Raw genomic sequence first — 13,399 nt, forward strand, 5'->3', positions numbered from 1 at the left:
ATTCATGGATGTAGTGTAGGAGGATATGCAGAGGATGGATGTCACAGAGGATGACAGGGACAGGGTGAGATTGAGGCAGATCGATTGTGGAGACATCAAAGTGGACCAGGCAAGAGGAAAAAGAACGAGGCAAATCTGGCTAGCTAGTAATGGACCATGGCCAACACATCATAAGAGACAAAGAAGTGGAGAGTGTGGGACTGAAAGATCTGAAAGAGGTGGCACCTTGGCAAACAGTGCTCCTGCTAAGCTACCAGGCTTTTAAGACAATGAAATTAACAGCAGCCACCTAGAGGGATATGTTTAAACACTCTGTACACACCATTTTTAATGCAGTGAAAGAAAAAAGTCAGTTCATCTAATGTTGTAGAACGTTTTATTAAAAGAGAATAAAGCTTTGAGATAATCGAGATCATGTGTAAGAAAATCAGAAGTCAGCCACCGCTAGAAAAAAAACTGGACCAAAAAGAAAAAAAAAGAAAAAAAGATACAAACCACATTAAAGTTACGATCCCTCGTCTCCTCCCAGACTTCCCTCGTCACCCCTCCCTCCCTCCTCCACTGGTAACGGTTTTCCACTATTTACCACTCCTTACGCGTGTGGATCCATTCTGCACCTCCCAGCCCTCCTCCTGGATTTGATCCATGCTTTTCTCTTCTTTTTAATTATTTAAAAAAGAAAAATAAACGGTGCGTCACTGTGCAGCCAGTAAGTCTGTCTGTGAGGTCCCACACAAAAAGGGAAATTTTGGAAAATTTGAAAGCCAATTTTTTCTGAATATCGCACTACAATGGTTCCGGTTTGATGGGTTTATGTGGACAGGGTCAGGGGGTCGGGATCTTCTCCCGGTAAAAACGCTCCTATGATCCTGCTCCATGTATCCATCCTGAAGCCTAATCCTAATCTGATCCTGAATCCTGATCCGGCTCCGGAATGGTGAGACAATGAGCCCAGTCCAAACCTTCAGAATACCAGCAGAACCAAAGAGAAGGAGGCGAGTTAGAATCACACCTTCAGGAAAATGCTTTAAGTAATGTAAATAAATGCAGCTACCAGGGAGTTTACGTTGGGAAAAAGGAGAAAACCATCTATAATCAAGCCCAAAATACAAAGATTTACTTTGTATGATAAAGGATGAGAAAAACCACCAAAAAAAAAAAAAAGAAAAAGAAAAAAAGAAACTTAACTACTGAAAACATTCAAACTGGGCCCTATTGTCAGATTTATGCTTTTTGAAAAAAAGAAAAAATGAACAGCCTTATAATTTCACAGTTGACAAGGCACAGCCATCATACCATTGGTGCCACATTTGACTCCTCCTCCTCCTGTTTATCCTAATATGAACTGTTTCCTCTGTTCCCATCCTATCCTGTTCCTCTGAACTCTGAACAGAGAAACACACAAGAAGGTCAAAAAGACAGCAGTATTCGCCTGAAGGAAGTAAAAAAAATAAAATAATAAAAATTAAAAAAATTTTTAAAAAAAATCTTTGCAAATGAAGCAAAAAACATTCAACATTCAAGCAGGACAATCAGGAGAAGAGAGGTACACGGATGAATTAGAGATGACACAGCAGAAGCAGAACACGCTTTGAGAGAAGAAATAATGGAGCAAAACTCGGTCATGTGCACGCTCAACTGGTCTGCAAAAATTAGAATGGAAAATAAAACTGCAGGTGGGTTGGTGTCGGGTAGGGAAGGGAGCACACACCATGACAGCATACATAGGTGACACACGAGATGATCCTTGATGAATATACAGGATTCGTTGAGTAATGTGAAGATTTCCATTCTGGCTCTTAGGTCAGGCTTGCCTAGGTCAGGCTTGCCTAGGTGCGAGAGCGGGAGCGGGAGCGAGACCGGGAATGGGACCGGGAGCGGGAGCGAGAGCGGCGGGGAGAATAACGGGGAGATCCTCTGCTGCGGCGTGGGGAGTAGCTGCGTGATCCACTCTTGCTCCTGCTTCGACTGCGGCTACGAGAGCGAGAGCGACCGTAGCTGGGGCTCCGAGGACCGTCCATCTTCACACGGATGTAAGCCGTCTCACCCTGAACACAAACATGAGCAAACATCACCGACCATTCCTTTTGCTGCTATATGAAACCCACATACAGAAAGAGCTAACCACATTTTTTCCTGGTTGATGTATTAGTCATAAATAAACAGACATACTGCTGCACAACAGCCCTAATCCACACATCAGAATTTTAAATCACTCGCACAATCATCAATCCGTCATTCAGTAAGATCGTTTCTGTTAATATAAAACAGATAAGCCAATAATTGATTCTTATCACCAGGAAATCTTTACAGTTGAGCATTTTGCTTTACTTACTGGAAATTAACCTTCACATTCCTTTCAGTGTTTAAGTAAGCTTTTCAATGTCTGTGTTGGTTCTTAGTCATCTGGGTAATGGTAGTCTCAACAGCTTTAAGAGTTTGGAGATAAAGGAGGAAGAAAAAAAAAAAAAAAGGCATCAAGACTTCTTTAGGTTTGCAAAGACGTTTCACTTCTCAGCCAGCAGGCTCCTTCAGTTCTAAGTGATCCTGAAGGTCTTCTACCCATCTGTGGTAGCAATAAGGAGCAAGAAAAAGCATCAGTGCCAACTGATTCACAAGGTTGGAACGATGATTGGCCAGAATTTGGAGGACGCTCAAATTGCTCTCGATCTTGGACAATCCATCTCACTCCACAATACTGAGGCAAAAGAGTTCATTCTCCCTCAGGCCGACATTCCTGACATTTTCGGTGAAACTGTAACTGACTCTCTTTTTGCGACAGGCTAATTTTTGTTGTGTTACAGCGGCAAGATAAAGAATAATTTCCCTTGTGGGATCAATAAATGATATAAAACAAATGGTGGAGAGTCCTGGGTAATTAAAGTGTAGCGGCAGTTGTTCCCTTTGGCAGCGGCCCCGAGGATCGTTGACCCTCTACTGATCATGTGAGCCACCACATGAGCCAAGGTGGGTTAATGCCGCATTTTGTTGTCGAGGTATGCTGCCTATGACTTATTTAGTTCCTGGGGCTGATCTGACTTTCCGAGTGGGACATCCGCGTTCAGGGGGTGTTCCAGATTCAATTTCTGACTGGGAACCAGAAATTCTGACTTGTTCAAGAACACACTATAAATACCTGTAACTCTACCCTATTTGTTTTCAGAGCTGAAGATGCCTGTTTGATTAAAGGTGAAACCTCTTTGCAAGACTAAAGAAGTCCAGGTGTCGCCTTTTTTTCTTCTTCTTCTTAAGACTAAGCTTTTCAAGTTAGTCCTTATTAAGAGAGTCTGACAATGTGAGGATTTACATACCTCATGGGAGCGAAACTTTGTGTTGTCCAGTTTACGGACGGCGTAGGTCATGTCTTCTTTGCGTACAAACTCCACGACACCAGTGCCATCACGGAACACATCAGCATAACATACATCACCTGCCTCCCGCATGTGATCCTTCAGGTCCTGCCAGCTCCCGCTGGGGGGAAGTCCTAAAAAGGAAATAACAACAAAAAAAGGTTTTGGAAGCTTCACACATACAACTACACACTTTTAAACTAGAGACCAAAACCTTCAGACAGAAAAATACACCACTCACCTGACACAACGACCCTGTTCTCCGAGCGTCGGGATGGGGGACCGTACCTTCCCCTTGGGGGTCCCATTCCTCCTCCTCCTCCTCCTCCTCCTCCACCACCACCACCACCACCACCTCCTCCTCCTCCTCCTCCTCTTCCACTTCTAGGGAACTCCACACGCAGACGGTAGCCATCGTAGTCGTATCCATCACGCCCATAAACAGCATCTTCAGCATCCCTGTGAAATCCAACAGTGAAATGAATAACCCAACACTAATAATGCAAAGAAAGATGTAGTTTTACTCTTATTTCAGTCTTCGTCACAGACCATTTAAAAATGGGGAGGAAATTAGCCTCTTATAGTGGACTTATAGATGATAGATATTATGTTAAATCGTTTAATTGCTATCCTGAACATTACTTATCAGCTAAAACGTGGTTTGGTAGTAGCACATTTGCAAGCACATTCAAACTCACAGGTACTTAACGGGGTAAACCGCCAATTAACGTGGCCTCCTGCAGGCCTCAACAACACACATTTCACGACAATCCAAAAAGAGCTCCATTAACTCGACTCAAAACTTCTCCTAAACCAAATTCTTGCTACAGGTTATATCCAGTCAACTCGCACGTTATGTGCCTGTTTACCCCTTATTTTGGGTGTAGCTGGCTAACTGTGGAGATAAGAGGCAGACGTGGCGCGGAACAATGCGGCTCACCTCGGGTCGTCGAACTGCACGAAAGCAAACGGTGGTCCTCCTCTGCGGTTCTTCAAATCTATATCACGAATACTTCCGTACTTGTAAAATAAGTCTTCCACGTCTTTTGAACGTATGTCGGGAGGGAGATTTCCCACATATATCCGACAGTCGTTACTCCCCGCGGGTCCTCGAATGAGACCGCCAGACATGATGGCGCAACGCGAGGGAAGTTAGCAAGTCGGCTAACAGATCAACTTTTGGTGAAAAATGACTGGAGTGGCGCCTAGATAGTAAGCGACATGTACAAACTACGCGTTAGAGATTGGGTTTAAGCTACACCTTAATAAAAGTTGAAACCCTTCGAAGCGGAATTCAAACAGCGAGATAAGCAAGGGCTAAAAGTTGCAAGCCGAAGCTACCGATAACAGATTCTTCTTCACAGGGTACGACTAGCTTTAAAAGGCGTATACCGCCACCTACCGGAGAGTGGGGTTACTCTTTAAAGTGTAACCTGTAACCTGAGCCACAGCTCTTCAGATGGTAGACAGGGTTATCTACCAATCTGAAGGTCAGTGGATCGATCTATAAATCCTTGAGCCCATATGCTGAAGTATCCTTGAGGAAGAACCTGAACCCCATTGATTAGAGTGTGAGTGGACGTGTTAATGTTAGAAGGCGTTTGGGTATAAATACAGAGAGTATGAACAACTGTATAATTGGTAAAATGTGCTCTGATTGCTCAGGCATGCTATAAGTACCAGCCCATTAAGTATTGTGCGACAATCTCCATTCAAAGTCCTTTAAGAAGCATATAATGTCCTCTTCATCACTAAAAATGTGGCCATGACAGTGAAAATCATAACTTCATCAAAAGCCTATTAAGTATTTAAGCAACAGACACTAGAGAGAGTAACTTATTCAGTGTTTTGTGAGGAAATCTTTTTCCACCTGAGCCAAATGATCATCAAAACAGCTAGATTTCAATTGTTGAAGCTGATATTTTTTTTTTATTAGATGAACCTCAAAGCCCAATTTGGACTTTTAGAGGTCTGCAGTAATGTTATAATAGAAAAAAAACGGGTTTACAACGAGACAGAACTTTAGTTTTTATTTCTTAATAACATGAGAAATAAAATAAATAAACTGAAGCTTTCAGCCACACAGTGTCAGACAGTCGCTGCAATCACTCAGTACATCAGACATAAATCCTTGTACAAAACAATATGAGTTGTAAACCCCAAACCACAATGGTTCACATGAGCCTTTTCAGGCCACTAACGAAATGGTTTGTTCAAACAGTTTCTTTGTTCTTCTTCTCCTGCTCGAGTGCCTCTTATTCCTTTTTGGCTTGCTTTTCCCTGCGTCTCTGCCTGGCCTCCGACACTATTTTCAGCATTGAGAGCAGAATAGGCACGCACATGGGCAGGAAGAGTGGTATGTAGATAGCAAACTTCTGATCGTCTGGAAAGTAGAGCAGGTGAAGGAGCGAAGGGTCGAAGAACGCTTTCTCCGAAGCCAAGATGGCCTCTTTGCTGTACTGCAGAGCAAAGCCGAGGTTTCCGACCTCCAGCTCGGCCATGGCCAGCTGCAGGGACGTGACAGCACTGGACACCTGCGTATTACCAAAACAGATCACAGGTTATGTATTATTATTGTTATTATTATGCAATTAGAGGAGACTACCTAATTATTAGGCATAAGATACCACTCTGATACTGAGACTGAAATGGCCTTTTGTTTATTTTGGTTCATTCGGTTTGTCTTTGTGTTCATATATGCAGTCTTCGTGTGATATGAAAGTGTTATTTTTTGGTTTTCCATAGGGTGATTTTTTTGTGTATCTTTTCTTTAAAAAAAGAAAAGGACAAAAAAGGCACGGACAAAATTTTAGAGACAGAATTTCTAGGTGTGCACCCAAGTGGCAAAAAGCTTCTAATTTTGTGGCTTCAGGTTCTCATCTTTGCTTTTTGCAGATGATGTGGTTCATCAGGTGGTGGCCTCCAGTTCACATTGGAGCAGTTCACAGCTGCGTGTGATGCAGCAAGAATGAGAACTAGCACTTCCATGTCTGAGACCACAGATCTATGCCAAAAAAAGGTGGAGTGCCCAGTCAGGGTTAAGCTCAAGTTGCTGCCCCAAATGGAGGATTTTTCAGTATCTCGGGCTCTTGTTGAGTGAGATGCAGACAGAGGCAGACAGAGGGACAGGTCTGCAACTTTGTCCACTAGCTTCTCGGTACTAACTCAAAAGAATGAGATTGCTGATACAAGCAATATAAATGAGCTTTCTCCGAATGTTGGCTGACCTCTCCCTAGAGACAGGCAAGGGTTTCAGTCATCTAGGAGGGGCTCAGAGTAGAGGAGCTGCTCCTCCACATTGCAAAGAGCCAGCAGAGGTGGTTCAGCCATCTGATTAGGATGCCTCCTGGGCATGTCCTGTTCCCAGCCTGTCCTTTTGGGAGGATGCACCAGGGCAAACCCAAGACATGCTGAAGAGATTACATTTCTTGGCTTGCCGAGAGACCGAGGGTATGCCTCTGTGTTCCCCAGGCTGCTGCACCGGTGATCTGGAAACGGATAAGTGGCAGAAGATGCATGAATGGGTATTATTATTCTATTAGTTTAGGGAGAGAGGTTCTGGGTCCCACAACCTCCTGTGTGGCTGGCCTGGCCTCTTTCCATGTTTATCTTACCGTCTTCCAGGCCTCCAGACCTTCATTCTGTTTAAATAAAATAATTATTGCTGACAAATTGAAACTCTGGTGTGGCATCCTATTTATATGTTGCAGTCACTGAGATTAATTGAGCTTTTTATTTTTCCTTTTTGAGCTCGCCGTGACAACAAAAATGGTTTTTGATTTTGTTTTTTTATGTTTCTAATTTCAGCTTATGTAGTGTGATTGCTGATGTTGTTCCTGACTTCCCCCAGCTAGGATCTGATTGTACTACATTAAACGGATGCTCTTCTGGCCAATCTTTGTTACCTGTCAGTGCAAATGAACCAGAAGCCCCTCAGAGTAGAAGCTTACTGACTAACTTTAGTTTGCGTCCTCACTACTATGTTGCTAGTACAATAATAAAATTATTAAAAGAAGGATGAATTTTGGATTTTTGTCTTCAGGTAATGAGAAGGAAGTAGCTCGTTTGTTGTTGATTAACTGACAATAACAAAGTATTTAACAAAAAAAAAGTCACATATAACAGTTTTAAATTCAAACTAAGAAACCAAAACAATGACATAAATCTCCAGAATCAAAGTTAGGATGTGTTAAGAAATCTACGCACATGCACAATTTTGCTACATGGAACAAATGCATAACTACTACCACACCTGCACCTTACCTGCTGTGCAATGTTGTCATTGATAACAATGTTGCCTATCTGGTCCAGCAACTGCGCCAGAGAGGTGATGGTGGTGGTTGCTGTTGCAATGTTTTCCACACTACGACTCCACATGAGCCGGTCCAGCTCCCAGTCAGCTAGTCCCGTGCTACCACACGGTGCCACCAGGAAGCCAGGTGGGGGGCTTAATGACTGCACGCCCAGCAACAACCTGACAGAACACGGCACGGGAAGGTTACTTTGTGTCGAGAGGAAAGAAAACGACTGCCACACTGCAGGTTAACACTTACCGAAGCTGGGCGAGGAAGACTCCCATCACTTTGGCCATGTTAATGTTGACGTGAACAGGGAACTCAGTCTCCGACCCATAGAAACCATTCACGTTATAAACCTGCAAAAACATGGATAAATGTAGGTTTTCTTGTGGATACAATACCCAACACAACAAAATAAACGTGCAGCTATCCCTCAGCGTTGCTGTTCATTTTTCTTACCATGATTCCACCCCACCGTGGAGAGTGAAAAGCATTAGAAGGCACTTCCTGTTTCCTGTGATCGTGGATGTAAAGGGGTGAATGGCGAATATCCGGGACGTACAGAAGAAAATTTAACACAGGGTTAGAAGATGCCGCATTAGAGCCTGGAAGTCAAACGCAAAAAAGAATTAAAAAGACTTAAAACATACTGTATTTAAATACAGCAGAAAAAGCTAAACCATGATAATTTAAAAAAGCAGACTTTTACCAAGTCTGGCCTCCACCGGGTTGATGACATGTGCAAGACTGTCAGCGTTGAGCGTGTAAGCCTCGAGGCTGCTGTCAAAGCGCGGGGTCACTCCGAGCATGGTGTAGTACAAGGTCTGTAAAAAAGGAAAGGTTAACCTTAACTTCCAATAATTGAGCATCTTTTCTTTGTCATAATGGGGACTGCGCATTAACAGCACCTGAGAGTCGATGCTAAAGTTAGCCAGAGGGGACAGTTTTGTAAGCAAAGGCTGGATGTATGTCTGCACGGCACCCTCAATGTCCCAGTGCAGCTGGTGAGACTTTGGATCGGGGTTCAGGAGACTGAATGTGATCTCATAACCTGACAGGAAGATAAGAACAATCAGAGAAAAGATGCAAACGTGTTCTCAGAGTTAAACCTGGAGCCGAATTACCAACCTGGGCTAGATTTGAAGGCTCTCATGCTGTCAGCAATGCTCTCTTTGTTGCCAGGTCTAAAACGGACTCTGTCGCTGAGTGCAACGGTGATGTCAGTGTGGCTAAAAGACATCACTTGGAGCACCTGCTTGATCCGGGGCTCCAGGTGAGCCAGCAATTGCTCTAGTGTCTTGCCCACTCTCATCTGGGCACTGATACGCACCAGGGCTGTCCTTCGCTGACCGATATACACATTCACATCCTGAAAGGCATGAAGGTACAGTGCATACTTTATTATCTTTGTCTTACCTGGAATATAACAAATAATTCATTCTGTTTCAAGCTTTGCAGATGGTACTGTATTTACACTCCGTGACAGTAAATTATATTATCTTCATTATCCTTTTTTTTAATAGTAATTAGCATGGAGTGATCACACTCATGAAATAAAATAAAAAAGCTTCAGTTTTACCTCAGGCAGCAAAGAAGAGGACTCCGGGATCACATACACAACTAAAGAACCGCACGGGCTCTCACTGAGCACATGCAGAGACAGATCTGCCTCTAAAGCAGAAAAATTAGCGTGATTATCAGCTGTGCTTTCTTTGAGAAAAAATGTCAAATGTCAACATCTGAAGTACCACAAGTTGGATATGATAGGCTGCTGCTCACCTGCAGCAGTCGGCTTTTTCAGGGCATCTTCCTCCATGATTGTAGCTGTGCGGTACTTTGTTTCATACCTGTACCTCAACGTTGTGTCCTCTGGAAAGAAAGTTTGAGAGTCAAACAACCTTGCAGGCTTCATATTCTGTGACCGCAGAATCATAAACTGCACGAGCAAATCACCATCCACTGCATGTTCCTCATCCTGCGTCTGCGTTAGCGGGACCTTTTTCTGCTGTTCTGGCGTCACGGTGCCGCGTGCAAACACTACCTCGACATCAGCACTCAAATGCAGCTGCAAAATAAGAAATAACGTAGAGAGAAGAATGTTTTTAAAAAGGTATTACACAGGGAAGATCAATCAACTACAAGGCATGAGAGATGTAATAAATGGAAACACTAAAAACCTGCAGTTTAGCCAGATCTTTGATCTGACTGACAGGTAACCAGGCACGGTACGTCTCAGTTGTTCGCCACCACAAAGGGACTCCCACAATGATGACAACGGCTGCTATGGATAGAGCAGCAAGCTGACCTCGTCGACGCTCTGGGAGACAAACACACAGTATTGTTGTTTGAAAGATTTTCACTGATGATAAATCTTCTAATTAATCTATCAATTAAAAACCAAGTACATTAAAAAATTAAAGTATACATGTGAAATACACCCATCTTAAATTCAATAACAGCTTAATGGATTGGATTTCATATAGCGCTTTTCAAGGCACCCAAAGCGCTTTACAATGCCACTATTCATTCACTCTCACATTCATACACTTAGCTTAGTTAAAATAAATACTGTTTCACATTAAAATGACTAACTGTAACAATCGATCTATTACCAAAATAACTGCAAAAAAAAAAACTTCGCTTAAACAGATAACTGACCAGTTATTTCAGCTCTAAATGCCAACATTCAAACCTAACTTGGGATTCAGGCTAAAACAAAATCAGATCATTTATATAAGCACTGGCAAACATAATCAGAGTTTACCATGGTGTTTAAACTAAAAAATACTCCATTGTTAAAAAATAAAATATTTATTTTTTATTCTCTTCTGGAAATCATTGAACAATATATTAAATATAATATATTAAAATAGGTTACACACACTCACTGGCCACTTTTTTAGTCACAATTTGACATCAACAGCATAAAAGTAGGGCTCCACCTTGTCTTGTATCAACAGTACAAGCATCTAGTGGTGTGACTGCTGTGGGGGATATGCTCTTGGCCCTTTAGCACCAACTGAGCCTCGTTTAAATACCTGAGTTATGTTGCTGACCATGTCCACCCCTTTGTGACTAGTCACAAAGGGGTGGACATGGATCAAATCCAGTAGTCTCATGGTGTACCTAATAAAATGTCCGGTGACTGTATATCATGACAGAGGATTTTATCCCAATCCTTGACCCCTACGTACCCTCGATATGTCCAGACTGGTGACCACTGACTAAGTAACACATTTGCATCTGTGTCTATCATGCTGCATCAACTACAGTGCCTTACATGGTTGTAAACGAGGTTCAGTGTAAACATTAGGCATGTTACTGTCTTTTGTGGAAGCTTTAATATCGTAAGTATTCCTTGAATTAAAAATATATATTTAAAAAAACAAAACAAAAACAAATAATGTAGTAAACAGCAGGTGTTCTTGCAGTGTCAGGGCATCACCCCTGCAACTGCGGCTAGCTAGCCATTAGCTTCAAAGGGTCATAACATGGAGAAAACGGCTCCTGTTAGTCCGCTATGGTTGCACTCTGTACAAAGGTTCATGTTTAATAAATCTAACGTAAACCAATGAAAATTAAACACTTAATAAGAATTAAATCATTTACACTCATTTCAGTTACGAATCTACTCACCCACTTCCGTGATAGCCATTTCTTCCAATGAACTGGGAGGGAGCGCTAGTGGATGCCAAGCAGCCAGCAGCACCGATCACATGACCGATTTTTAAACGTATCTAAGCGGTTCTTCATGTGCGGGCCAAAACAGAACCGTGATTCATACACATAGCTTACATTAAATTAAATATGATCAAATATTTGCATATACACCTGTCTGTCCGTAAAATTCTAAAAAAGAGTGTTAAGGCTGTACGTTGTTTTGTAAAGGAGTGCAGAAGCGGAAATGACCGTCGGCGCACCCTGTAAAAGAATTAAACGCACAAACACACTGTGATAAATGTGGGCATTCAGCGCCACCTGTGGTAGCTTTAATTACGACAGGCTCAATTCATGTTTGTGAATGCATAAATTTCCCGAGCAACCAATAAAAGTGAGTAAGCTTAGTGTTATTTACACGATTAAAACATATGATCCTTAGTCTGCTGCCCCAGCAGCATGCCCGCAACATGTGGAAAAACAAGTCCACCACAGCCCTGTACTCACTCTCGCTCATGCATCCAACCACCACAGACACATTATAAAACTTCTGAAGATACCAGAAGTTCTGTCAGGTAAGGACACTAGAGGGACATCCACTTGCATCACTGTCATCTTCCTCAAGCTGTCTAGTAAAACCCTAATCTGATCTGTTAACCCTGGGATGTTTAATGGAAGTTAGCCAGGGCGCTCAAGGACACCCCAGAACAGGCAATAAGGGAGGAAACAGCTGCTCTCTCAGTTATGTATTTACCCTGCTCTGATTTGTCCAGCTGGTCCTGGTGTGAAACAGATGACCTCATTACTTTTAGGTCAGCTTTGTTAAATTTGGTTGACTTGTGTGGTGACCCTTGGACACTACTGGACACCACAGATACCCTTTCATAAAGTGCTTATTTCATCTAAATAATTTTAAGAAACTGGTAGCCTCCGTACTGCTAGTGAAAATGGTAATACACATCTTTTGGACCCAACATAAGGTACACTTTAGACCTCATGAACTTTTTGGACCCCATTTTGACTTCAGAGCTGCCATAATTCTTTGTTGCATAAATTCAACAAGGTGGACATGGTCATCAGCAATACTGTCAAAGCTGTGATGTTTAAACAATAGCCAAAGTGGGCCAAGAAACTATCCTACACACCCTTACACCACCAGTTAGAACTGGTGATACAAGGCAGGATTGATCGGTGCTTATATATTGTTCATACCAAATTCTGATCCTTTCATGTGACCATAGCAGCTGAAATCAAGACTGTCCAATTTTGGTGAGCCTGTGCCAATTCAGTTTTCTCAAAAACATAATATTTCCTTTCATTGTTATCCAGATGACTGTCAAGTTTATTTTCCACTGAAGCACACGGCTGAACGCTCTGTCCAGCCTCTCCACGACGGTCTTATCGATATCAGGAGATGGATGGTGATAAATCACTTGAATTTTAATGAGAACAAGATAGAAGTCACGTTGTTTAGACTCAACGACACCAGCAGCAACCCCTGCATTGACCTTTCCTCTATGGCCCCATATGAGAAATCCATTATCACTAATTTAGGAGTGACAATGGATCCTTCTCTAAAGCTCAAAGCTTATGTGAACACTGTAGTAATAGCATGCTATTTCCAATTGAGCTGACTGTCAAAGGTCAAGCCACTCTAGTCCAACCTTGAAACATTTATACTTGCATTTTATAACCTCTCGTCTCAATTACTGCAATGCACTTTTCATTGGAATCGGCCAGGCCAGTTGCTCACCTACAGCTGGTGCAAAACACTGCCGCTTGATTTTTATCTGGTGCAAGGATGCAAGAGCACATCACTCCAATTTTAGCTTCCATTCACTGGCTTCCAGTTAGTTCACGAATTCATTTTAAAAATCCTTTTGTCTCTTAATGATTCTGCATCATTTTATCTGTCTGAGCTGTTGCACTCTTATGTCCCACCTCGTTCTCTCAGGTCAGCAGACCAGAGACTTTTGCTTGTTCTGAAGACACAACGTAAACTCAGAGGTGACGGGACTTTCGAAGTTGCAGCTGCAAAATTGTGGAACGATTTTCTATATTTTTTTTTTTACCTTTTGGTCTGAGTTTGTCTTT

The 13,399-nt window shown here is 42.4% G+C and overlaps 2 protein-coding genes across 5 annotated transcripts; both read right to left on the reverse strand.

Annotated features, from left to right (window-relative positions):
- Positions 1–359: 359 nt before the first annotated feature.
- LOC116313611 (serine/arginine-rich splicing factor 1B) lies at positions 360–4,730 on the reverse strand. Of its 4 annotated transcripts, XR_005614597.1 has the most exons (6): positions 4,291–4,730; positions 3,592–3,809; positions 3,312–3,484; positions 1,712–2,048; positions 1,297–1,385; positions 360–962 (listed from the first exon to the last, which is right to left on the reverse strand). XR_005614597.1 is itself a non-coding variant. In XM_031731365.2 (4 exons), exons 1-4 carry the CDS (start codon positions 4,479–4,481, stop codon positions 1,830–1,832), a joined length of 801 nt encoding a protein of 266 aa, XP_031587225.2. In that variant the 5' UTR covers positions 4,482–4,730; the 3' UTR covers positions 360–1,829. The 4 variants fall into 4 exon arrangements, 1 of the variants encoding a protein (XP_031587225.2); XR_004198957.2 differs by having other exon boundaries at positions 360–1,385; XR_004198958.2 differs by having other exon boundaries at positions 1,297–2,048.
- A 623-nt stretch (positions 4,731–5,353) lies between these two features.
- Positions 5,354–11,441, reverse strand: pigs (phosphatidylinositol glycan anchor biosynthesis, class S). The gene is made up of 12 exons (XM_031731368.2): positions 11,285–11,441; positions 9,826–9,965; positions 9,602–9,713; positions 9,428–9,517; positions 9,228–9,319; positions 8,777–9,017; positions 8,557–8,699; positions 8,358–8,472; positions 8,108–8,253; positions 7,904–8,004; positions 7,614–7,824; positions 5,354–5,884 (listed from the first exon to the last, which is right to left on the reverse strand). Exons 1-12 carry the CDS (start codon positions 11,301–11,303, stop codon positions 5,606–5,608), a joined length of 1,689 nt encoding a protein of 562 aa, XP_031587228.2. The 5' UTR covers positions 11,304–11,441; the 3' UTR covers positions 5,354–5,605.
- Between the last annotated feature and the right edge of the window lie 1,958 nt (positions 11,442–13,399).

This window comes from Oreochromis aureus, linkage group 10 (genome assembly GCF_013358895.1).
Source record: "Oreochromis aureus strain Israel breed Guangdong linkage group 10, ZZ_aureus, whole genome shotgun sequence".
Classification (NCBI taxonomy): domain Eukaryota; kingdom Metazoa; phylum Chordata; class Actinopteri; order Cichliformes; family Cichlidae; genus Oreochromis; species Oreochromis aureus.

Coding starts and splice junctions, on each gene's coding strand:
- LOC116313611 (XM_031731365.2), bottom strand. CDS start 4,481: ATGTCTGGCGGTCTCATTCGAGGACCCGCGGGGAGTAACGACTGTCGG. Junction 3,485..3,591: donor GAACAGGGTCGTTGTGTCAG/GTGAGTGGTGTA, acceptor TTTCCTTTTTAG/GACTTCCCCCCAGCGGGAGC. Junction 2,049..3,311: donor CAAAGTTTCGCTCCCATGAG/GTATGTAAATCC, acceptor GTTTGTGTTCAG/GGTGAGACGGCTTACATCCG.
- pigs (XM_031731368.2), bottom strand. Junction 9,714..9,825: donor AAGATCTGGCTAAACTGCAG/GTTTTTAGTGTT, acceptor CTTATTTTGCAG/CTGCATTTGAGTGCTGATGT. Junction 9,018..9,227: donor CCTCTTCTTTGCTGCCTGAG/GTAAAACTGAAG, acceptor CATGCCTTTCAG/GATGTGAATGTGTATATCGG.